This window comes from Gouania willdenowi, chromosome 22 (assembly GCF_900634775.1).
Source record: "Gouania willdenowi chromosome 22, fGouWil2.1, whole genome shotgun sequence".
NCBI classification, from domain to species: domain Eukaryota; kingdom Metazoa; phylum Chordata; class Actinopteri; order Blenniiformes; family Gobiesocidae; genus Gouania; species Gouania willdenowi.
The window spans coordinates 22,963,831-22,988,545 of record NC_041065.1 but is presented as its reverse complement, the minus strand read 5'-3'; the positions used below and the strand labels follow the sequence as shown (position 1 = coordinate 22,988,545).

Genomic DNA, 24,715 nt, shown 5'->3' with positions numbered 1-24,715 from the left:
ATTAAACTGCCATTTTTATGAATAAATTATTTTCCTGTTCACTGTTTGGATGAACATTTTAATAAGGCACTTTTTTCCCTAATTCTATTTCCTCTTCTGTTGATTGGATTACATGTTGGGTTGTTACAAAGTGATGAAATGTTATTAGCACCACCCAGGGGAATGGGAACTTGTTTTTCTTAGGTTCTCTAAGGCCTGTTGTACGTTCAGCTAACTTGTCTGTTAGTTGTGATAAAAGCAAAGATCACACTGTTAATGGCATGTTTTAGACTTCCCAGAGCACCGTCTGCTTTTTCATCTTTCTTCCTTACAACACCTGCCTCTCCCTTTGAGCTCTGCCGTGTTTGATGGGCTATTTATTCCCTCTCGTGTCCAAACAGCCAATCAGATCTAAACGCAGGAGTCCCAGACATACTGACTCCCCTGGCGGTTGCTTGGCAACTGAGAGTGCTGCTTCATGGGTCGATACAAGCAAACATCCTGCTAGTGATGCATGTGAAAAGAGGGCACGAGGACATGATTGATCAGTATAGATGCACGTGAGAAAACACATCACCCAGGATGGACTCTGTTTTCCCACAATGCTGAGCAGGAGCGTGAGCTGATCATATGTGGAAAAAACAACATGCAGGAAATAAAACAGCTGTGCAGTACCAGCAGACGTAGGTGATCATCACCTCTGACGCAGTGCGAAGAATCATCTTATAGGTGAAGTGAAGCAGGGGAACATTTCAAGCCTCATGACATAGCCGTGCATGCTTGGACACAGCAGCATGTTCTGTCCAATCAGAAGCAAGTAGCAGTCGTCACATACACTAAATCTCAGCTGCAGCTTCAAGGAATCAGGCCTGGAGAGGGTTAAAAGGGGGCTGGGTATGTAATATGAAAAAGAAAGAGAGAAAGCTGAGTACGCACACAGAATCTGAAAGAGAGGAACAGTACACATGATGCTAGGGATGAAGGTAAATTATGTTGGTCTATTTCCCATCCATCTTCTCCTGTGCTACATCTCCCTGCAGCTCTTCTCTTTGACAGCACATTAGCTTTGACATCATTGCAACTGCAGCTACAGCCAGGCTCTCTGCACCAGGACTGCATTTCAATTGTGAGCATCATCGAGTGAGCCTTGAACTACAGCCAAAGAAAGAGAGAGAGAGAGAGAGAGACAGGCTGAGACCAGGAAAGAGAGCTGCCACAGTAAGGCTGACACTCAGTCTGGTACTGAACAGGTGGTGAGCCTATAAAGTAAGATGAGTCAAAACAACGGTCAATGTCTGACCGTTGGGGGACCAGGACTGACCGAGAATGGCAGCAACAGAGGAATCGCCTGGGAAGATCATGAAAAACTCTCCACGCCTACAAGAAGACCCAAATCAGTGAGTACTCCTGAAAACCCTCTTTATGTAACTTATACTGCAAATGAGCCATTTTGCCTCATTTCACCTGGATTAAAGTCCTTCTGGAATCCAAAAAAAAAGGCAGTAACTATCCGTACGGTTACCGTATCAATAGACCAACATTCTATTCGTACTCAGCGCCCTTCATTGGCCAGTTTAGATCACATACAGTATGATAGGTCAGTCATTGGCCAGTTTAGGTCATGTGACCAAGACTAAACCTAACCCTAACTCTAACCATACAAATTGTTGAGATATAGAGTTATAAGCTAACCCTAAACCTAAAAAAAAAAAAAAAAAAAAAAAAAAAAAAAAGCTAACCCTAAACCTAACCCTAAGACGCTAAGTATGTGTACTTTGGTAAACGTAAGGCGACTGTAGAAATAAACATATTAAAAAATAATTACATTGAATGGTGTTATGTAAACAAAATGGTTTTTTTTTGTATTTGAAGGGTTACAAAAAAACTTGAATGATCATGTCAGTCAACACAGAATAGTCTTTTTTGTTAGTTTAGTTATCTTACCAGGGATTTAAAACTTAAGGTTAGCCACAGGTACACGGAAAGTTGGTCTGTAGAAGTGGAAGATGTTTTTTTAACCATATGTTTAGTTGAAGTTAATGTCATTAATCATCAATACTATAGTAAGAAACAACAATTCATGATTTATTTTTATTTTTCTATTAAACTTCAGGGAGCCATTGCTAAAGAGTCTAAGAGCCACATGAGGCTCCAGAGCCACAGGTTGCAGACCCCTGCTCTAGAGTCTATTTTCATTTTATTAGGACTGGTCAACTGGGACCCTTCCTTAATCCCAAAGTAACAATTTTGAGGCAGATTCTGTAGCCAAGAAAAAACTGTTCTCACATACAGAACTGTCTTTTTGTAGTTGCACCACAACAATCACAAACTTGTGCAGCGTGAGGGTCAAACATGGAGTAAAAGTGAGCACATAAAGCATCAAAGAGATGTAGCGACAGGAAGCAGGATAGGAGGCTTTGCGAGGCCCCTTTATTGTCCGAGTGAGATGTTCAGGGATCCTGTTTCAGGCGGAGAAGATTAGTTTTCCACTCAACTTGTGTCACTATTCAGCGGTTTACACACAATCGTCTGTCAACATTTTGAAGCATTTTGCTCTCTTTAATATTTAAAGTTACAGTTCGCTCTAAACTAATTTTTTTTTTACAACATAAAATATTCTCTAATCGAAGGATCCCTTTAATTTCTCCCAGCCAATAGGAAGAGATTAAACTACCCATGATACAGCGATAGATAATAAATCTCTAAAACACTTTAAACTGCAGAAAAGTATCATTATTTAGGATGTCAACTATAAGATTATGACTATTGATGATCCCTGGCAGGCAAAAGGGAAAACAAATCAATACCAATTGATTGGGCATTGACCAATTAGGAATCAATTCTCATTATCGTCCACCTTCATTTAGGGCCACTGACAAATAAAGGAAGATGATCTCATTTTATGATACATTGTCTGCACAGCCGTATATGTTAATGAGCAGGAAACATGGCAGAAACATGCTGTGATGTTTTCAGTTCCATCCTTTAAGACAGTGACTCTTGCCATGTGTGGACAGTACATTGACACCAATGCGGCACAGAATGTGCAGCCTTTCAACATGAATAAATAATGTTGTTTTTGGTTCAGGGATGGTTTGTGAGACTGAAAGCTGAGTGAGAATTCAGATCCTTGGTGACTGTTAAGAACAAAGGATGTTCTGGTCCTAATTTGTGAGACAGCGCAGATGATCCTCAGAGGTCCAGTGGAGTCACTCATGTCATGTGATTGGTTTAAGCTGTTTTGGCTGCAAAGCAGGAATTTGATAAAACAAAAATCAATTTGGCAGGTGAATATTATGTTATGTTATCACCTCAATAACATGCCTCTTTTTCTCCTTTAAAGGAAAGGCTTCATTGTTAAATGTGTTCTTGGTATAAACTTTTAACTTCCATTTATTTTTAAACGAGGGTCCAGTGAGGGGTTGGCAATGACATGTGTCAGCCTCCGTTATCAGACCCTGCTTTGGAAAATATGTTTTATCACCACTGTCACCTCTCTGTACACTCAGTTGAACCACTGCTGTATGTCAGGCAGGGCCAACAAAGTCTCCTTTAAATCCCTCTTACCTTCTGAAGACATCAAATGTAGTAAATCAGCCATAATTTACTTAGGTTTGACCCATTAGCAGGGGCGTCAGACTGGGGGGGGGTAAAGAGTACTGAGTATCCAAGGCCCAAGGCAGGGGGCCCCCTCAGAAGTCTGTTTTACATGTATGTACAAAAATGCATTTTAAACTTTTTTAGATTATTTATATTGGAATTAATTAGTCCAGTGTGAAAATAAAGGTTGTTGTTAATCACAGTTTTGCACTAAAACAATTATTCATGCTGCATCAGAGCAGTGCACTCTTGCACATTTAAATGCTGGAACATGTCTTTTGCATGTCAAATCTTAATTGGAAATTAATTTTTTTTAAATAAAAAAATATTTTGAAGACTAAACTTTGCTGCCACCAAGTCTTATTATTATTCCAATTCTTCTATCTTTACCTTTTATTAACCTTTGTACAGTTTGTGTTAGTTATACCCCACCCCCCAAAAAATAAGAAATAATAATAATAATTACCAGGCGCCCCAATATTGTAGCAAAAATATGTCACAAACACAACATTCAATAAATAACTGAAATATCGTAGAACAGATTTATAAGATACAAGCAATGGATATGGAGTCATTAGGTTATTGCAGTTTTTTCAACCTTAGGGTCAGGATCCCATGTGGGGTCGCCTCAAAATAAAATGGGGTCGCCTATAATGTCTAGTAATTGTAAAAACAAAAAAACAAAACAAAAATGGAGGTGAAATTTTTTTTCAAATATACATCACACACAATAAATATCAAATAACAGTATCCTATACGTAAACTTTTTCAAATATAGTTAAAATAAAATGCTGTATAAAAATATCACTTGTCACTTTGTCACTATAGTCCTGGCTACTGTATTTGTAACACACTTTAATAAACATGATCAAAAACTAATTTTAGGAAGAAAAAAAAATGTCTCAGGGGTCGCCGGACATTTGTGATATTAAAATGGGGTCACGACCCAAAAAACCTTTGGGAACTTCTTGGTTAATGTGAAAAAATAGAAAGTTAGAGAATACGAGTATAGTTTCTGGGCAAAAAAAAAAAAAGTAACTTACAGTAGGGGCCCAACAAGATGGTTTGTACCCAGGGCCCAAAATGTGGTGATACGCCCCTTCCCATTAGTGTTAATATTTGATGTTTATCTGCCTTGAGACATGGAAAGATTAGTTCTGTACTAAAATGTGTCTATCCTGTCGTCCTGCAGCCACAGCCAGGCAATGCCATTACCATTGCTGTGTCTTCCCGAGTCCTCTTCAACATGGAGAAAGAGCAGCAGATATTTGAGCAGCAGGGCATGGAGGAGTACATCAAGTATCAGGTGGAGCATGAAACTGAGCCGTTCAGCCCCGGACCTGCTTTCTCCTTTGTCAAGGTCAGGAGGGACTGAGGGGAGGGGCTGTGTGATTTACTAGCACATGGAAAAAAACATCCTTAGAATGAATGAAAAGTGGTGAATAAGGAGTATTTCTGAATCTCCACAATCACACTGGGGCTGATTACTGCTCCCTCTGTAGTCCTTCTTGATGAACGACTCCTGTTCTTGGTTGTGTTGCCAGGCTCTGGAGGCTGTGAATGCTCAGCTGAGGGAGCTTTACCCTTCAAGCGAGGAGCTCTTTGATGTCGTGCTCATCACCAACAACCATGCATACGTGGGCCTGAGACTCATCAACACCATCAACCACCATCGTGAGTTCCCTACCACAGAAAACAGATCATTAACCCTACAAGAGCTTTAATTCCCCTTCAATTCTGAATAAAAGTTAAATCCTCTTTAAACTGACCTTGTAAACATCTTATTCCAAATAAAGATGGCCCTTGCGAATTAGATTTAAATCTGAATTACCGTAAATGGCTGGTTTATTCAGATTTTAATTCAGAATGGAGTAATTCCTTAAACCTCTCCGGTCATTCTCAGATTCAGATTCAGAATACTTAATTTATCCCAGAGGGGCAATTCAGTTTCAGTTACATTCCGTCCAAGAAAACATGACGAGACAATCACATACCGTATAAATCACAGTCATATAACATAAGGGGACAGGAGCGGAGAGAGCTGTGGGTCGCCACTACGGCAGCCCCTCTTATCATATGAGAGAAGTGGGAAAAAGGCAGATGCTAAACTGTGCTCTTTCTGGAGCACAGTTTGCAAGGGGAAGGGGGAGTTGGGGGGGTTTAGAGTGGAGAAAGGAAAGGATTGCCAGCCGCTGGGGGGCACGTGTGTGAGCCTCTTATGGGCACCTCACCCTTCCCTCCTGTAGCTTGCCGGGTATGGTTCTAGATTCGAAAAAGTTTGTAACTGAATAAATATTTTCCTTGAGTGAGTGTAAACATGGTGAGAGCTGGACTGTGTAATTTTAATTCTCCTCAGATGATGCTGAGTACACAGCTTTTGGGGCCCCCTAGTGGTTCATGGGGCCAAATGCAATTGCATAGTCCGCATATAGCCAGAAACGTTGACGACAAGTTCAAGTTATTTCAGCTTTGCGGTGGTTTCTTAGGCGCCGTGTGGACAGAGGAATGTTTACGGAAAGCTTTAAGAGAAAATCTCTCTGTCCCTGTGTTTGCAACAGAAGTGCTTTAGCAAAATGCTGTGCTGTAAAATCATTGGTTGCTTGGCAGCGGGTCCTGTAATTCACTTTATGACTCGCTGTCCTCTTAGTTACACAGACACAAAGGTATCAGGATGTGTGTGCATCTATTTTTCACTCTTACAATAATTATTCAGGGTTTATTTTTAACACCTCACACTGCTTGTGTACTTCTGTTTTAATTGTGTGGGAGGAAATGTCTGATGTAAAAATGAGGCGAGAAACTCCAAACTCCTCGCAGAAAGTCTAAAATACAGGAAATCGTTTTCTCAACAGAACAAAATTTGGATTTTGCAATTTCTTTGCATTTTATCGATTAACACTGACACACAGAGGTGAAAGTAACAGATTACAAGTACTCACGTTACTGTAATTCAGTTGCTTTTATGGGCACGTGTACTTTTTTGAGTACAATTCTAAATCTGTAATTTTCCTTTTACTTGAGTACGTTTTAAAAGTAAGGTTAATTTCTCAGTTTTAGAGTTCATAAATGTATCTATACATAGAGCCTAAGATTTTTTTTAAATTTTGAAATGAATTCATTGGTGTTTTATTTAAAAAAAAAAAAACAATTGTACATTTTGACAAACCTTTTATTTCATACAGATGCCTTTATGGAAAATAACTTAAGTTCCAATTGTGCCAGATTTCATCTCTTCCTTTTAAAGTTTATCCATGAGATGTTTACTGTATGCAAGGCAACTGTGGCAAAATGTATTACCAATAATAAACATGGGGGGCGAAAGTAACTAGTAACTTTTACTTTGAGCACTATTTAAATGAGCTACTTTTTACTTGTACTGGAGTACAATTTCAATGAATTAACAGTACTTCTACTTGAGTAGGATATATCAGTACTCTTTACACCTCTGCTGACACAGCATTCATTGTCACAGATCAGATCTTTATTGTCATTGAACTCGTCTCTACAGAGCTGTTCATTGAACGCTTCTGCATGACTGGAGGGAACAGCCCCATAGGCTACATGAAGGCCTACCACACTAACCTTTACCTGTCTGCTGATGCTGCGAAGGTTCGTGAAGCTCTGGAAGAAGGTGAGCACCAACAGAGAACCAGTACGGACTCTCAGACCACGATGAGGTCGATGCTAATGTGACTCTTTATGTTTGTAACCCAGGCATCGCAGCAGCCACCATGTTCACAACGGGGAAGCTGAAAGAAGTCTCAGAGACACAGCTGCGCGTCGCCTTTGATGGGGACGCCGTCCTGTTCTCCGATGAGTCAGAGCGGATCTATAAGGCCCATGGACTGGACAAGTTCTTTGAACATGAGAAGGCTCATGAGAACAAGCCTCTGGACCATGTAAATCCCTCAACACTACACATCCGCTGATGCTGATTCACAGCGCTAGACTCACTTGGACAGATTTAAACGTATTCATTAAGGTTAATTTTCAGAATCATTTAAACCAGGAGTTCTCAACCATTGAGAGGGGGTCGCCAGATGCCGTCAAGAAACTAAGAATATTTTTTGAACAATTTGAGCCAATTTACGCGTATTTGCTTTTTCAGCAACTACACAAAACTTGCCATATTTGAGCGTATTTTCATCACTTTTTTTTGCTGTATTTTTGCTTTTTTTAATGCATTGCTGTCACTTCTACATCAAATTTCAATGACTTTTCTGCACATTTTTTCCACTTTCAAAACATTTTTGGCACTTATAAACCCTTTCCACTACTTTTCCAAACCTAATGTTGCATATGTTGAGCCATTATTGTCACCTTTAACCTCTTTTCACCATATTTCATTCTTATTTTTGCCAATTTAACCACATTTACGATTTGTCATGCCCGTTATTTGCCAGTTTAAACTAATTGTTCCAATATTTACACTTTGAACACTTTTTTCATCACCTTTTTTGTCTGTTTTTGGCCGCTCTATATTACAACTTTTAACCAATTTCTGTGGTTTTTAAAATCCCATTTCACCACCCTTTCCACCATTTTTGGTCACTTTTAACTGACTATTTCTGATTAAAACAATGATTTACATCTTTAAGATTTGCTGTGGCGCAAATAATAATAAACTTCCTGGGTAACAGTGGATCTTATTCAGATGAATAAATAAATGTGGTGATCACAGATTTATAATATAATGGACCATCATTTTGCTGACTTTATGGCTGTGCTCCAAAAAGTTCTCCCCGTTATTCCCCCTTATAGATGGCCCTGTCTCAACATCACTGTTCTTGAAAGTTCATGTCTGTGTTCAACTACCTTCAGGTACAATCAATCAATCAATCTTTATTTGTATAGCGCCAAATCATAACCAATGGTATCTCATGGTTATGGGGGTCCCCAGTCTCTGGGACCTTCATTTTGGGGGTCACGGGCTGAAAAGGTTGAGAACCACTGATTTAGACGTTATTACGGAACCATCAGATATTTTTGCCAAACCTGTTGACTCTATAGCAGGTTTAAGAGTTCTTGTGTGTTGAGCACCAATTGTCCTCTTTTCCTGCAGGGGCCACTGAAGGGCTTCCTTGAGGTGTTGGGAAAACTGCAGAAGAAGTTTTACGACAAAGGCCAAAGGATGGACTGCCCCATCAGGACCTACTTAGTGACGGCTCGCAGTGCAGCGAGCTCTGGTACCAGAGCTCTTAAGACTCTGCGCTCATGGGGACTGGAAATAGACGAGGCACTCTTTCTCGCAGGGGCCCCAAAGGGCCCAATGCTGGAGAAGATCAGGCCGCACATTTTCTTTGATGACCAGATGTTTCATGTGGAGGGGGCAGCAGAGATGGGGACAGTGGCGTGCCACGTTCCTTATGGAATAGCCCAGAGAGGAACCAAATCAGGAGCAAAGATAAAGGAAACTTCCTGTGGACCAAAGTTGGAGATCAGCGGCCCTGGACAAAATATACTATCAGAAACTAAAAAATAAAGCATATAAAGCTTTGGTGAAATCCCAACAAATGCAAGATCTTCTACACAGCGCTTGAATTTAAAGTCAGTAATGTCAAAATTTGTTATGAAAGTTGAGTTTTTGGTATGATTACATATAAAATATCATATTGACCCGAATTCACTCAATGACCATTATTTTTTTTTACTTCTAATTAGCATTGACAAATGTGACTACCAAAACAGGTAGTATAATTAAAGTTTATTCTTACTGTTAAATCTGTTAAAACAGCTTTTTTCAATTTGGAGTACAGTATTTATTTTAAATTATTTATTCTTATTGAATCTGAACGTATTGCAAATGTAAAAATTTAAAAGATTTCAAGGAAAGTTTATTTTATATTCTAAAAGCACTCATCACTTTGTCCGTCATGCAGGTTTATGTACTTTATTTTGTGCCTTTCCTCGTCTCTGTTTGTTGCACTCTTGTCTGTTTTGCATGTAGCTGATAAAAGTATGTCTTTTTTTGTACATGTGATTGATTCAATGTATGTGTTTAAAAGTATTTTATGATGCAATGGAAACTTCTATAGTGTGTCTTTTGAAGTGTTTCCTCTGAGATGGGTTGGTGCAGCCTGCAGCACTTCATTACCAGCATTATGTGTGCAGTCTTCGGTTGCACTGGCCAAAAGCTCAGTGTCTTCTATGCCACAGCCTGCCTGTTTGTTTGGTTATGTCCTGTTGGTTGCTGATGCACTGGAGGATATGATGCCATTATAGAAAGTGATCCACTGGAGTAACTGTTGACTGTTTTTCTGTGTCGAGACTGAAGTAAAGGCGAGACCATTGTCTCTAAGGGTAGCTATAGTCCTCAATCCTGCTCAGAAAACTAAAGCTATATATAGCTGAAATGTAATGCATGGGTTGCTGATTTTTCATTGGACAGCTCAGTATTTGTTTTGCTTCTGAGTAATTTGTTCTTTTTATAACAGATTCAAGATTCGTCATGTTCAAGGTTGTGGAGGCGTGGCCTGAGTCTGGACAGGTGGACTTTAGAGGAGGTCGTGCAAGCTTTCCAGTATTTTGGACTGCACCTTTACCTACATTATGATACACAGATTAAAGAGCTTGATTTCTATGGGGTGCCAAGTGTAAAAATGTAGTATAAAAGTTTTAGCTAACACATTTTCATTATTTACCTCACTTTTCTCATATGTGTACAGTGAAGGGCAGCTCGTCCACCTGCGCTCGATCGCCGCCGCCTGGAGAGAACCAGCCATAATCACCCAGGCAGGGATTGGTGAAGGGTGAAGAGGTGGGTGGGATCGGCTGTGTGTGTCTCTGCTTGCGTATTGGTTGAGGTTACAAGGGGCGGGGTCAATTAGCATATGTGTGAAACATTTAAGTTCAACATTTAACATTTAGATATAGATTTAACATTTAGATTTAACATTTAACATTTAGATTTAACATTTAGATTTAACATTTAGATTTAACATTTAGATTTAACATTTAGATTTAAGATTAAGCATTTAGATATGATATATAACATTTAGATTTAACATTTAGATATAACATATAACATTTAGATTTAGATTTAACATTTAGATATAGATTTAACATTTAGATATAACATATGCCATTTAGATTTAGATTTAAATATTTAGATTTAATGCTTTTTTCATGGTTAAATGTTAAATGTAGGAAAATGTGCTAAATATGAGAAAAGTGAGATAAATAATGAAAATGTGTTAGCTAAAACTTTTATACTACATTTTTACACTTGGCACCCCATAGATTTCCTGCATCAGAGCTGAGCATTTTGGAGGGAATTAATTAATTAATTAATTAATCCACAGGGCTGCGTCTGCCCCATGAACTCCATTTAAAACCCCACCACTTAAATATATGAGGATATTTTTTGACATTTCAACAAAGGTTTGACTTTTAAGTTTTGTTTTATTGGAGCACAGACATGTCAAACTCAAGGCTCGTGGTCTGCTAGAACACGAAACTCCCCAAAATATCAGGGGTCTTGTAATATTTCTCTGCGACGTGATTGCAGTGATAATTATTACCAAATTGTTTGCAAGAGCTCTCGTTTTTGTTTTTTTATTACTTCAAAACCTGACAGTTTCTTACAAACAACCACACATTATACTTTTGAGGAAATTAGGCACAAATTAAATGATCTTTGATATTGTTCAACTTTTAGAATATTGAAAGTGACCTGTAAACATTTTTCCCATGAAACACAAAATCCAGGCACCATCATGTAAAAAAATAAAAGAAGCCGTTTTCTAACAGTGACATATGTTTGATTTTATTTCTAACTTTGGTGTTGTGGGGCCCTTGAACTAAAATGACTTTGACATTCCTGGTGTAGCATCAACAAGAAAAAGGTGTTCTGCAGCGAAAGTAGGATAAAGACTGAGCAACTATAAGATGTGTGACATAGAGGGCGTTAGACACCAACATTTTCAATAGAAACAGTAACAGAAACTCACCAGTTTGTTGCTGGATCCCAACATGAAGCCACTCAACTTCATTGAAGCAAAGAGCTTTTATATAAGGAAGGATTTCTGAAGTATTTTTATAGTTTACTGTCAGATCTGTTGGACGGCAGATGGTCCGCCAACTTTGATCAGTTTATTTTGTTAATTTTTTAATTATTTTGTGTTTTTTTGTTTTAATTTTTGTATATTTTTTTTTAATTAAAAAAAAAATATATATATATATATCTGTATTTATCCTGGGTGTCTGTAATGTTCTGGACAACATGTACATTAACATGTACATTAACAAATTCTCTAAGAATAATTCAGAATATTGATTTTTTTATTTAGTAAATAAACCCCATTTCCCTCTATCCTGTTCAAATGTGTCAAACCACAGTAATTTAGAGGAAATAACATTATGAAAGGAAGTTACACGGGAATGTTAAATGACATTTTTTCATAATTGTGAAAGATAGAGATCAATTGTCTTGTAGCAGAAATCCTCAGTGAAAGGATCATTTGTTTTGCACTTGTAGATATTTATTGTGAATCTTTTTTTGATGGAAGCGTGAAAGTTTTTAACATTTCTATGGCTTTAGTTACCAGGATAACCTCATAAAATGGAGCACTATTTCATTATCATGAAACATATAAAAAGTGTCATTTGTTTGTCTCTCCATCCTCACCAACACAGACTCACTCAACAAGCTTGGAGCAATCTGATTATATATGGCAATCTCTGTTTGTTCTATAAGAAATTTAACATTGCTCCTCCCCCATTGTGCAGAAAACAGGTTAACGGGTAACTAGAGATATCACGACAATCCACTTTGACTTTTTCCACCTCTAAAGACTGAATTTTAGTCATAGTTACTTTTTTGTAACCTGGCTCTCATCAGTGTTTTACTGCCCAGGTTAAGCTGTGGCTCATTGACTATAAATCATGTAGACATTTTTAATGTTTATGTGAAATATATCTATCATCTGTAATCACATACCAAATCTGTGTATATTGATCATAATGTGATTTACTAAAGATAGTTCAGTAATATATGTTCACTAAAACTAATCAGTTCAGTTGGAATTATCAATAATCTACATTGTATGAAGCCCCTGCCTTTCAGTGAGTGTCCTTTGAGTGACTCTTTTCTGCTCTCGTGTGTCAACATTGTGCAAATGAATTCTGGTTTGTTTGGTTTTTTTTAGTTTCGTTTCTCAGTAAATGTCTCTCTAGTTTGCAGCGACTCAGGTTTTAAAAAGTAAAGAGTCGATTACGGTAGATTTTAATGAGCCCATTTTTTAAGGCGGTGTGTCTTAACAGTGAGGCTGATTTATATCAAATCTGAGAAAGCCTGAAACTCTCCTCATACTAGTAACCAAATCTTACTTTTTTCTGTTAATGCAGTAGTTTTATAGCATTTTTAAGTTTGTGTGAGTTAATCTGTTAGTGTTAGTTGTGGATTGTTTTAGTCAGTTGGATTGGTTTAATTTTTGCCGGAAGTTATTTGCTTTGGTCTGTTTCTTTTGTGTTCAGAGCCTTCCTTTGTTGTAGCTCCCTTGATCGTTGTAAACCCTGCTACTTATCTTTTAATTCATTAAACCTCTGTTTTACCCTTTTACATCTGGGCTTTATTATGTTCCACCCCCCATCCACACTCAGAGACCCGTACCTATAAGTTTGAAAGTGAAACATCCTATATTCTATCCCACATACCTATTTCCCTCAAATATTGAAATAATAAATCATATTCTGAGAAACAAAACTCAAAAAAAACAAAAAACTAGAAATTTAGCTGTTGCACAATGTTGATACAAGAGGGCAGAAAAGAGTAATTTTTTCTTCTTAAAGGTGCAGTCCGCAACTCTCAAATCCCTCTCTATCCCTTCCCCCCGCTGCTCTCTTGCAAAGTCCCTCCCTCAGAGGAGCTAAAAAGCTAATGCTAGTCCGACAGCAACATCACAGTAAGATAACATGCTCTGTTAAAAGCGTATTACTGCAGCGCTTCTCTCTCTCAATGTGCCACACCTCAGCAGCAGCAGCAGCAACAACACGTGTCACTTACAACAGCCACACGGAGGCTGCTGTGCACAAATGAACAAACGCATGCACTGCAGAGTTCTAGTGTAACAATTACATATCAAACATAATGTAAATCAAGCAGGAGTAATTCATTTTCAAGCAGAAAAGTCACCAATTCCATCTTCTATTCCTCCATAACATACACTTTAAAAAAGACAGCGCTCCAGCCTGGGAAAGGGGCGGGGCCTGTGAGCAACAGCTGTCAGACAGCCCATCAAACACAATCCTGGCTCTGATTGGTTCTTTTTGCTCGGTCGCTGCAGGAGCAGCAGGGGGGACTCAATGAGCCTGTTTTCTTCACACAAACTACTAGTTTGATGCAAAGCTGTCCTTACACAGTGACAGCTTTAGCAAACATGACAAAAAGTTACTTTTGTAAGAGTTGCAGACTGCACCTTTAAAGGAAGACTCAAAGGACACACACTGAAAGGCAAGGGGTTCTTACGCTGTAGATTATTGATAATTCAAACTGAACCCATTTAGTTTGAATGAAAATTCATCACTGCACTATCTTTTGGAGCAATGTTAAATTTCTTATAGAACAAACAAAGATTGGCATATATAATCAGATTGCTCCAAGCTTGCTGAGTGAGTCTGTGTTGGTGAGGATGAAGAGACAAACAAATTACACTTTTTATGTATTTCATTTTATTGAAATAGTGCTCCATTTCTGGATGTGTTGCTCTCTATGAGGTTACCCTGGTAACTAAAGCCATAGACATGTTAAAAGCTTTCACACTTCCATGAAAAAAGATTATTGGGTTCTGGTGCTCGAGCATTTCAGAAATAAAGATTTGAGATGCAAAACATTGTAAAGGAAGGCCCATTATATTAAAAAAATATGGTTCCACACCCTGATATTCCTGCATGTTTCTTTAATTGTAAGTTAGAGACGTCTTTCTACCTACGTGTTCAATCAAATACTTTCTGATGGTCAAATCATTAAAAAATGATCAACTTTTGTTTAAATAAGAACAAATAAAGATGTCAAGATAGCAAACCCACATCATCTATTCACTGTCTAAAGATGTGGAATCTATGATGAACATCTTTAACATTCGATTCCTCACAAACGAAACCGTGTTGGAATCTGAACGTGGAAGATGCCAGAGGAACAATAGCATTTAAACACAGAGTATATGAAAACAAAACACATCATGACATTTTATACATCAGAGGACAATGAAAGGCTATAACTTTCCACTCCCTTTCTGTTCTACAGCTTAGGAAACATGCAACACAATTTAAGAACATGTTTCCACCAACATATCATATTGTCATGTCTGCAGAGTGGAAGGAAATCATTGCAGCAGTCTTTCAGGACACATGTCACTCTAAGACATTTTTTTCAACCTACTGTATTATAACTTATTTTGGTAACACTTTACTTGAAACTTTATACAGACTGACAATATGGTATCATTAGCTAAATTATGACACCTTTGGACTTTGGAGCTATGTTGCAATTTTTTGGGTTAGGTGGAGGGATCTAGTGGGGTTAGGGTAACAAAGAATTAGGGTAATGAACGACACTTAAAACTGCAGTATGTAATATTTTTTTTGGCATCATTTGGTCAAAAATTTGCAATTATCTTTGAGCATATTGTAATCTAAAGTGTTTTGAGTGGACAGTGAATCTGTTCTCATGTCACTGTAAGTTAAGTTTAGAAATCGAGGAGTGTGACGTTGAATGTCAGCCAATCAGAGATCTTTCCACAAACACGTCTTCTCCATGGGCTGTTTTGGGCAATACTAGTGGCTGATCGACTGAAGTTAGGCGCGTTCACGTACCATCGGTAATAAAAGTGTGATGACGGACGTCCCAGCAGAAGTCTCCATCGTGGCGTTAGACACAACAGTTACGCAGCAAATCAGGCGTAAAAATGCCGACAGATGTAGAGGAGCAACAGTTTAAAGGCACAAACATACTGAGGTGGAACGGATCGCTTTGTGTCCTTGTGGATCCCTGTGACTGCGCAGGGTCTAATGCACACACTGGTCTCAGAGAGAGAGTGAGAACAGACGGGATAAATGGTGTTTAAACCTAAAAGCAGCTTATTTAAGGGGAATTAATTTTACAGTCTGGATGCGGAGTGATAGTTTTCACTCTGCCCTGAGCGGCAGCTGGGATCACAGCCAACTGTGTGAGCTCTCTGGCAGCAGCCGCTGCTCAGGGCAGTAACTACAGAGTGATACGTGCATTAATCTCAGAGTCTCTAAAACACCAGAAAAAAATCTCCAATAACACACGACAATGTCCCTATGTTTGTCACCAAGTCTCTATTGAGAAAAAAGTTGCAAAGAGTGCTCACAAAAGACACCGGTAAGGGAGGCTAAGTTTCAGTTTCAAAACGGAGCGGAGAGAGGATTCTACAAACTGCAGCTTTAAAGAGTAACCAAACCCGTTTTCTCCTCACCTCCCACTAGGATGGAAATTAAAAAAATGTCTCGATTATGGGCGGGATTACTGGAGCAGTTAAGACACGCCCAGTCTATACTATAAAATCTCCAATGAACCATCTATGCTATGTTAACTTGCTACTCATTATACCTCTAGATTCACTCTTCTTTCAATCCAACCTACTCACCAGATTGTAGAGCCCACAGGTGCTAGTTTTTATAAAAGGGGCGGGGCCAACAGTGCTTGTTTGTGGCAAGATGATCCCAAAATGTCACGTGATCTTGTTCTCAGCCAATAGCAAAAATCAATTGTAATAGCCAGGTTTCAACCCATAGAGGGCACTCACTCCGACATTTTACAACTAAAAACACTAAATTAAAAATACTTTTACTAAAAAGTTAAAAGTTGGACAAAGATCAATCAACAGCACTACTTAATACCCAAATACAGTACATATGTATTCAGCAGAAAAAGGTTGTTTTGGGGTTCAGTTACTCTTTAATGACAGCTTTCATGACACCTTATTCATGCTAATGATGACAGGTGTCATGTCATTATAATGACAGCATAATGTCAGCCTTTATGTATAAAACTTCAAATAAAGTGTAATCTTTTTTACTTTTAATGAGAAATCACAACCAACACGCTTTTTTTTTTTTAATGCACCATTTATTTCAAAATCAACCTGTTTCCTTCATGTGAATAATCATGACAATTATACTCAGAAATGCAGGTCACAACTTTGAACATTGAGGAGCAGTTATTTTTCTCTTTAATAGGATATTGGTCATTTTGTCCAATAAATAAGTTTGATTTGCAAGTTTTAAATGAGAATAGCAGCCACTGCTCCACTCGCTGCTGCTCCAGCACCGCCCAAAGCAGCTGTGACACCAGTAGAGAGACCAGCCATACCTGCAGAGAGACATCATGTAATCAAATCACTGGCATATTAACAGTGAGTTTTGTTGGATATGTGAAGAAAAAACAAAAAGTTATTTGTGAGACATTTGGCTGTTTCTAGAGATTGTAAAGGTAGAATATGACTTCTGCCATAACAATGTTTTAAGGGATTCCTATTTAATAATCACATAATTGTAGTGATACATGTAAAACTTAAGGTGTTCCGATCCAATATCGGTCACATATCACCAAAAAAATGTACTTTAAGATTATTTTGGCCTGTATTTAAAATCTCTCATACAATATAATTTGTTTTTAAATATACATATAGGTTATTTTTTAATTCATTTAATTTCATTTAATTGTAGAATATTCTTATGTTTAAGGATAAAATGTATGAAACCCATTGGTAAATAATAAATGGGTCAGTGTTTATCATACCTGCTGTTGCTGAATATTGTTCTTAATATTAAATACTACAAAATTAGATATCAGCCATCCACCAAGGTCACAATATTGATATCGTATTAGAAGAGAAAAGGTTGCCTCAGGACACCTCTTAGTAAAAGTAGTAGGAAGTAACGTTCAACTGATGAATGTGAACACGATCAAGAGGAAGGTGGGAAAGAAAATATACAGTTTGATTCTGTAAATCACCTTGTAACTGAGAAGTGCAACAAACTATATATGAAGGTATTGTTGTTTTTTTTGTGCTTTTCCTACCGACTGACTGTCCAATAGCCACCAGACTTCCTGCTGCCACTCCTCCACCATTAGCAATGGCTGCAGCAGACATCCAGCCCGCAGCATAAGATCCAGCTGCTATTCCAACTGAGGTGAACCCTACGGCCCCCAGAACAGCTGGAACAGCCAATGGAGCAGCAACTGAAAGGAAACACACATTAGCCTAAATTAGGATGACGATAATTTGAAAAAAGAGGACACTTGGGCCGACCGCTTCATACTCAAATTACTGAACGTGTTTTTGAATCTACCCTGTAACGGCAAAATACAATATAGTAGATAAACAAGTTAATCTTGTCCATAAGGTTTAAAAATTAATTTATCTCTGTATGATAAAGACTTTAAAATATGACTGATATCAATCAACTTTATTATGCATTATAACAGTCTGTCCATGGTGAACGTACCAATAGCACCAAGGGTTGTTCGTACGGCAACCGTACTAATAGACACTTTCCTTCTTTTATCATCCAGGCTCTTCCTACTGATATATTTTAAAAAATTAAATCCACCAGTATTTGGTCTATTTTAATCCATCTTGGAAATTACCGATTGAGCAATTATTAGCAGAGTTACGGTAATTTAAATACACAAGCTCCCCTAGATGCGTTCAGGGTTCCTGGGAAACCCGGACATTTGGATGAGTTTGTAAAATCCTGCCACACTGTCCAGACAAGACGTGAAAAGAGGACATAGTGTAATTTATTGCATGGTTATCTAATTACAGAGTAAATTTAAGCTAAGGTTTGGTATTAAAATGTTTGATGTGTCTTCTTACCTCCTCCAATAACAGCCGCAGCAGCCCAAGACACTGAAACAAACATCAGAAATGATTTTATATCATAATATAGCCCTAGATCTGCATTGACGAAATAGCATTTATGGCAAATAAGAGTTGAATGTCGTTAAAGTATTAGAAAAATAAATGCAGATACTTACAGAGTCCCATGTTTACACGGAGGAAAAAGCTGGTCTGAAAATGGATGGATGGATGTTTACAGAACAAACAGTCACTCTCCGACTGGTCCAGGCTCTCTGAGATTTTTATACAAGTCAGACCCACTACACAGTTTTCATGACCGCTCCTTTTTTTGTTTTTAAAGCGAAGTCACGTTGTTTAACTAGTCACATGATTCACGGAAGGTTTTGCATTGGCCTTTGAATAAAAAAATGGAGGATAGACTTACTGAGAAACGAATCTTAAAACCCAGCCAGAATTCAGCTGTGGCACAATGTTGACACAAGAGGGCAGAAAAGAGTTAGTTTTTTTTATTTTTTATTATTATTTCTTGTTGTTCTGAAATAAATACAACACTTTAAAGCAGTGGTTCTCAATCTTTAGTAGCTCAAGTACCCCCTTTGTCTTATTTCTGAATCCAAGTACCCCCTTTGTCCAACTACAACATTTTGCCTCGAAAACTTATTAAAAACAACTATAGAGCATAATGATGAATGAATGATAACACACATTTTAAATAATCTCATTTTGTAAATAAGTGGAATTAAACAGTATTTATTGCAGTGGTTCCCATGACCCCATTTTGATAACAAGAATTTCTGGTTACCCCAAAGACATTTTTTTCTACAATTAGTTTTTGATCATGTTCAACATACATATATAGTGATACATATATATATGTATACTGCATTTATTTTCAGCAAAATGTGTTAGCCATGAGTCAATACCAATTACTTATAGAGCACTTTAATATTATGTCAGAGCTCACACGAGTAGAGATAATAGGTTTTCTTGTAGCTTTTAACTCAATAGGCTTCAAAGAAGAAATTAATCATTTTTCTTCATCGTCTTCGTCGTCGTCTTCCTCCTTTTCCTCCATGTTTGGGTCATTGGGGTAGGCTAGCCCCGTCACCGATGCTCAACAGCCGAGGCAACAGCTCCTCCAGCACCAGCCACAGCTGCAGTAGCAGCTCCAGAAAGGCCAACTGCACCTAGAAAAAAATCATTATCTATTTTACCAATGTATCTGTTTTTAAATGTATTTTAATAGTAAAGAATTTGTCAAAATCTGCATTGTGAGGTCTGGAAGTAGTTTTTTTTTTTGTGTGTGTGATGTGTCCCTGTATTTTTTGTAGTGACACGGGATTGGATAATTTGACATGATGAAACCAACGAAACCAGTGTACCTGCTGACTGCAGAAGAGCCACCAAACTTCCCGCTGCCACTCCTCCTCCATTAGCTATGGCTGCCGAGGACATCATGCTTGCAGCAAAGGACCCGGCTGCTATTCCAGCTGAGGTAAAACCCAAAGCACCCAGAACAAAGGGAGCAGCGACCACAGAACCCACAGCGCCGATAGCGCCTACTGCACACATGGAAACACAAAAGATATTACTCTCATCATTGTACTTGAAAGGTGGCTTGTTGGAGAGTGTTACGCAACGGCACACTCACATCAGTCATCCCCACTCCCCGAAGCACTACATTAGCCTTACAATAGGTGTTATTTGATACAGGTAAAACATCCTCCCTTAAAATGGACAACGAAGCCCCTGAATCCCTTAACATTATGACTGGTTTCTGACTTGCTGGTTCTTCAGAGAGAGACACAAATCCTTTTGAAAGGAACGGTTCTTAACACGGGTCTGGCGTAACACCACACGCTGGCGATTGTTTAGGGGCCGATTTAACATTTTTCACCAAACTAACGTCTCGTTCCTGTGAGTTTGTTTTTGGCTGTCTTTGTAACGCCAAACAGTCAGCTATGACATGACCTTTCCTGTGGCAATAGAAGCACTCCCGTTCTTCCCGAGGGGGTACTAGCCATCTAGTTCTAGCCTGGTTTGTGCCAGAAGTGGGTTGACACAGAGTTACAAATTTTTCTGAACGTGAGGTAGGGATAAAGACTGGCTTATGAGTGAGCACAAACTCATCTGCAAACACTGCTGCATCAGCTAAGGTAGCTACTTTTTGCTCATTTAAAAACATCACCAGCTTCTCAGGCAAAGTGCGTTTAAATTCCTCTAGGAGCATCAACTCACGTAGAGACCTAAAGTCCGTGCTGCTAGTCGATGAACACCACCTATCGAAAAGCACAGCTTTCTCACGGGCATATTCAACAAGTGTTTGCCCAGTTTTTCTGTGACCTCTGAACTTTTGTCGGTATGCTTCTGGAACTAGCTCATAGGCATGTAGAATTGCTTCTTTCAGCACATCATATCTGAGGCTGTTTTCTAAAGACAAGGAAGACACCACTTCCTGCGCCTTCCCAACCAACTTGCATTGGAGAAGGATTGGCCACATGTCCACCGGCCAATTTAAAGCAGTCGCAACTCGCTCAAACGCACTGAAATAAGAGTCAACTTCCGTCTCTCTGAACATTGGCACCAACGGAATATGTTTTGTGACATCAAAGACTTGAGCTGGTTTCAGACTGGCAGGCAGAGACTGAGTAGAAGTAAACTTCAAGGCCTCCACCTCTAATTGTTTCAACTTCACCTCCTTCTCCGCCTCAATTTCCAGCGTACGTACCTGGAGTCTCAACTCATATTCAGCTTTGCGGAGGTTTTCCCTCTCTTGAGCGTCTAACTGCAGCCGAGCCAGTCATACCTTCAGTTTGGCACTGGATATCGGCGACGACGGTGTAAATGGCTCAAACCGAGGCAGGGTCGCTGGCGGGTCCATTGCCTCTGTTGGACTAGCCGTAGGCGTGAACGCTGCCGGGTCCACTCCATCCTCCAAATCTGTAACAGACACTGCACCAGTCTCAGGCTGGACAACAGTGGTACGAAGCTGAATCAGTTTCAACATCACAAGTCTTTCCAACACCAATTCCTTTATTTCTCTTTTTAAGCTTCCCCGAGGTATTTCAACCCCATACTGTGCAGCAAGTTCAAGCAAATTTTCTTTCCGACACTTTTCGAGCTGCCCCAACGAGGGATTCGAAACAAAACTACGCACACTAAAACTCATCTTTTAAGCAATATTTGACCGTCGTGCCCAGGACAGTTGTATAAGATCCCTGACAAGCCCCCACTTGTTACGCCCCGAGTGCCCAAAAGACACCCGGATGGCAAACGGTCAAATATCCACAAAGACAGTTCAGTTTTAACAGGTTTATTCGTCGTTAACACCAGGACGAACACTTCCCGGGCGGGGAAGGTGAGGGCTGGGAGGTTGTGCCAAATAAATGAAACAAATAAAACAAACCAGGCCCTATCAAACTCTACTGCTGCAATATGAAAAAGAACAAACAAAAATCCTGACTAACTAACTAAAGAAGAGGCCAAAACGTACATGGGGTGGCACTCACCACTTACCTAGTGTTTCTAGACAGACAAATTCCTAGGTGTGTAAAATGTAAGAGGTACCTCGTCTTACCTAACCCTACACCTTACCACCACACCGAGAACAAAACAAAATGAAGGCCACCACGTAGCACAGCTCTCTCCAGACTTGCTCTCTCCAGACTTGCTCTCTCCAGACTGTCCTGAAGACCTTCTGATCGAGCCCTTATCTACTGCAGGGCTCTGACTAGGCCAGGTGAGCACAGCTGCAGCCAGCTGATTAGCCTGCTAAAAAAACAGAGGAGGATCACAACAGTGTCAAGTTCACTTGCACGTAACAGAGAGAGATTATCTCGTTTTTTAAGACACAACTAACTTTATAGTCCCTGGGGGAAAGTTTGTTATGGACATGAGTGCAGTGATGCTCACAAACAATACAGTCGGGAAGTCGGGCATCCGGGTAAGTTGTGACGTTTCAACGCCAGTCGCCATATTTGTTTGGGTGGTAAAACAATGTTAACAATGTATCGACTGAGGATTTTACTGCAGGATTTTTACCGTTACGGTTACTCATGGGGTTCATTTCTTAGGTAATTATAAAGATCTGGGAAGGTGAAATTGGGCCAATATTTTGAATTGTTCATCCAAGTGTTAGCTGGGACTTTGTATGGACTCTCAGATATCCCTAGCACTGATATCCTGGTCCTCAAGGTCCCCTATCAAGCATGTTTTAGATGTTTCCCTCTTCCAACACACCTGATTAAAATGACCAGGATCGTTATCAGGCTTCTGTAGAGCTTGATGATGAGTTAATCATTTAAATATATATATAAATCATTCCTGTATTGAAATAAAGACATTTTTGTCATCGGACAAACAAGAGGCAGACGAGGCGTTTTCCCCAGTTCAAAATGGTGCCCGTTTACTTACTACAGTTAACGTTATCTGTGACATAAAACCCGACTTCCCAAATTAATCACAAAGTCAGATACTTGCAAATGACAACAAAATGCTAATAAACACAATTAACATAAACGCCGCTGGCTAAAGACTGTGGAGGCTAGTAGGGCCTATACTATGAATCTAGATTATCTCTTATCACGCTAACTTCCGGGATTGAATCAGTGTGTGCTGGACTACAAAGCTTGCTTAATCACTATGGCAATGAATGCTGAACGGTTAACCTGGTCGGGTTGGGAAGGCTCTGATTGGACAGGCGGCGAACGTGACGTATCACGTCTATCGGGAAAAAACACACAACAAGCATTTCATTGTCGGCTCTAACATAGAAAACCACACATGAGAACTGTTTTCACCTTTATTTTGATTGTAGTTTTGAAGCAACAGCTTCACAATGACACACTTTGGTCCACAAAACGAAAGAGAGATATGACCTTATCACCAGTAAATAAAGCCCAGTAAAACTCTGAAAAACAATAACCAGGAATAAATAGTTGCTTCCTGGTAAAAATATATGGTCTAACAACTGGTATATTGATAAACTTGGTGATTTATTTTATTTATTTATTCAGTTCATTTCCGACATGGTTGCAATCACAGAAATTCATTTTGACTTTCAGAGCAAAATCACATCATCCTTTTTTTTTTTTTTTTTTGTCTTTTTGCATGCCGGAAAGGGCGACGGAAAAAAGCAGTTTGCTTATCTAGATCCGTCCCCTGTGATATTACAGCCTGTGCAGCAGTGGGACGCATTTACTCTGTCTCCGGGTCTTGGTGTCACCCGTCCAATGAAGCCTGTTCCGTTTGCTGATCTCCATGTGTGTGATAAGTCCATGTCAATGTCTCCATGTTTATGCCTCCGTCCATCCCTTTTTTCAATATATCCATGTCTTTTAAGGCTCTTATTTAATAGTGTCGGCTCTATTCCAGGCCGCCATGTTGGATTATGTCGTCACCCAGCACGTCATTGCCGCAAGTCGCACAACTGGAATTAACTTAAAGTGGCTTTTAGTGTTGTTAACTGTTTACAAGAAAGAGGAATTATTTCATTCGAAAGGCTGTTTTGGGCAATACTAGTGGCTGATCGACTGAAGTTAGGCGCGTTCACGTACCATCGGTAATAAAAGTTTGATGACAGACATCCCAGCAGAAGTCTCCATCGTGGCGTTAGACACAACAGTTACACAGCAAATCAGGCGTAAAAATGCCGACAGATGTAGAGGAGCAACAGTTTAAAGGCACAAACATACTGAGGTGGAGCGGATCGCTTTGTGTCCTTGTGGATCCCTGTGACTGTGCAGGGTCTACTGCACACACTGGTCTCAGAGAGAGAGTGAGAACAGACGGGATAAATGGTGTTTAAACCTAAAAGCAGCTTATTTAAGGGGAATTAATTTTACAGTCTGGATGCGGAGTGATAGTTTTCACTCTGCCCTGAGCGGCAGCTGGGATCACAGCCGACTGTGTGAGCTCTCTGGCAGCAGCCGCTGCTCAGGGCAGTAACTACAGAGTGATACGTGCATTAATCTCAGAGTCTCTAAAACACCAGAAAAAAATCTCCAATAACACACGACAATGTCCCTACGTTTGTCACCAAGTCTCTATTGAGAAAAAAGTTGCAAAGAGTGCTCACAAAAGACACCGGTAAGGGAGGCTAAGTTTCAGTTTCAAAACGGAGCGGAGAGAGGATTCTACAAACTGCAGCTTTAAAGAGTAACCAAACCCGTTTTCTCCTCACCTCCCACTAGGACGGAAATTAAAAAAATGTCTTGATTATGGGCGGGATTACTGGAGCAGTTAAGACACGCCCAGTCTATACTATAAAATCTCCAATGAACCATTTATGCTATGTTAACTTGCTACTC

At 39.3% G+C, this 24,715-nt stretch overlaps 2 protein-coding genes across 2 annotated transcripts; one reads left to right on the top strand and one right to left on the bottom strand.

Annotated features, from left to right (window-relative positions):
* The first annotated feature begins 855 nt into the window (after positions 1 to 855).
* LOC114456464 (cytosolic 5'-nucleotidase 1A-like) lies at positions 856 to 10,391 on the top strand. Its single transcript, XM_028438241.1, has 6 exons — positions 856 to 1,376; positions 4,772 to 4,939; positions 5,124 to 5,253; positions 7,088 to 7,210; positions 7,294 to 7,478; positions 8,642 to 10,391. The coding sequence occupies exons 1-6, from the start codon at positions 1,251 to 1,253 to the stop codon at positions 9,059 to 9,061; spliced, it is 1,152 nt and encodes a 383-aa protein (XP_028294042.1). The 5' UTR covers positions 856 to 1,250; the 3' UTR covers positions 9,062 to 10,391.
* Positions 10,392 to 16,795: 6,404 nt separating this feature from the next.
* LOC114456477 (interferon alpha-inducible protein 27-like protein 2) lies at positions 16,796 to 18,743 on the bottom strand. Its single transcript, XM_028438255.1, has 4 exons — positions 18,584 to 18,743; positions 18,423 to 18,455; positions 17,624 to 17,785; positions 16,796 to 16,912 (listed from the first exon to the last, which is right to left on the bottom strand). Exons 1-4 carry the CDS (start codon positions 18,591 to 18,593, stop codon positions 16,824 to 16,826), a joined length of 294 nt encoding a protein of 97 aa, XP_028294056.1. The 5' UTR covers positions 18,594 to 18,743; the 3' UTR covers positions 16,796 to 16,823.
* Between the last annotated feature and the right edge of the window lie 5,972 nt (positions 18,744 to 24,715).

What these genes read in the sequence shown, in the direction of transcription:
- LOC114456464 (XM_028438241.1), top strand. Translation starts at nt 1,251, where the DNA reads ATGAGTCAAAACAACGGTCAATGTCTGACCGTTGGGGGACCAGGACTG. An exon ending in CTGCTTTCTCCTTTGTCAAG is followed by an intron (nt 4,940 to 5,123) that starts GTCAGGAGGGAC and finishes TTGTGTTGCCAG; the next exon opens with GCTCTGGAGGCTGTGAATGC. An exon ending in AGAACAAGCCTCTGGACCAT is followed by an intron (nt 7,479 to 8,641) that starts GTAAATCCCTCA and finishes CTTTTCCTGCAG; the next exon opens with GGGCCACTGAAGGGCTTCCT.
- LOC114456477 (XM_028438255.1), bottom strand. An exon ending in TGCGGCTGTTATTGGAGGAG is followed by an intron (nt 17,786 to 18,422) that starts GTAAGAAGACAC and finishes GTTTCCTTTCAG; the next exon opens with TTGCTGCTCCATTGGCTGTT. An exon ending in GGCTATTGGACAGTCAGTCG is followed by an intron (nt 16,913 to 17,623) that starts GTAGGAAAAGCA and finishes GTCTCTCTGCAG; the next exon opens with GTATGGCTGGTCTCTCTACT.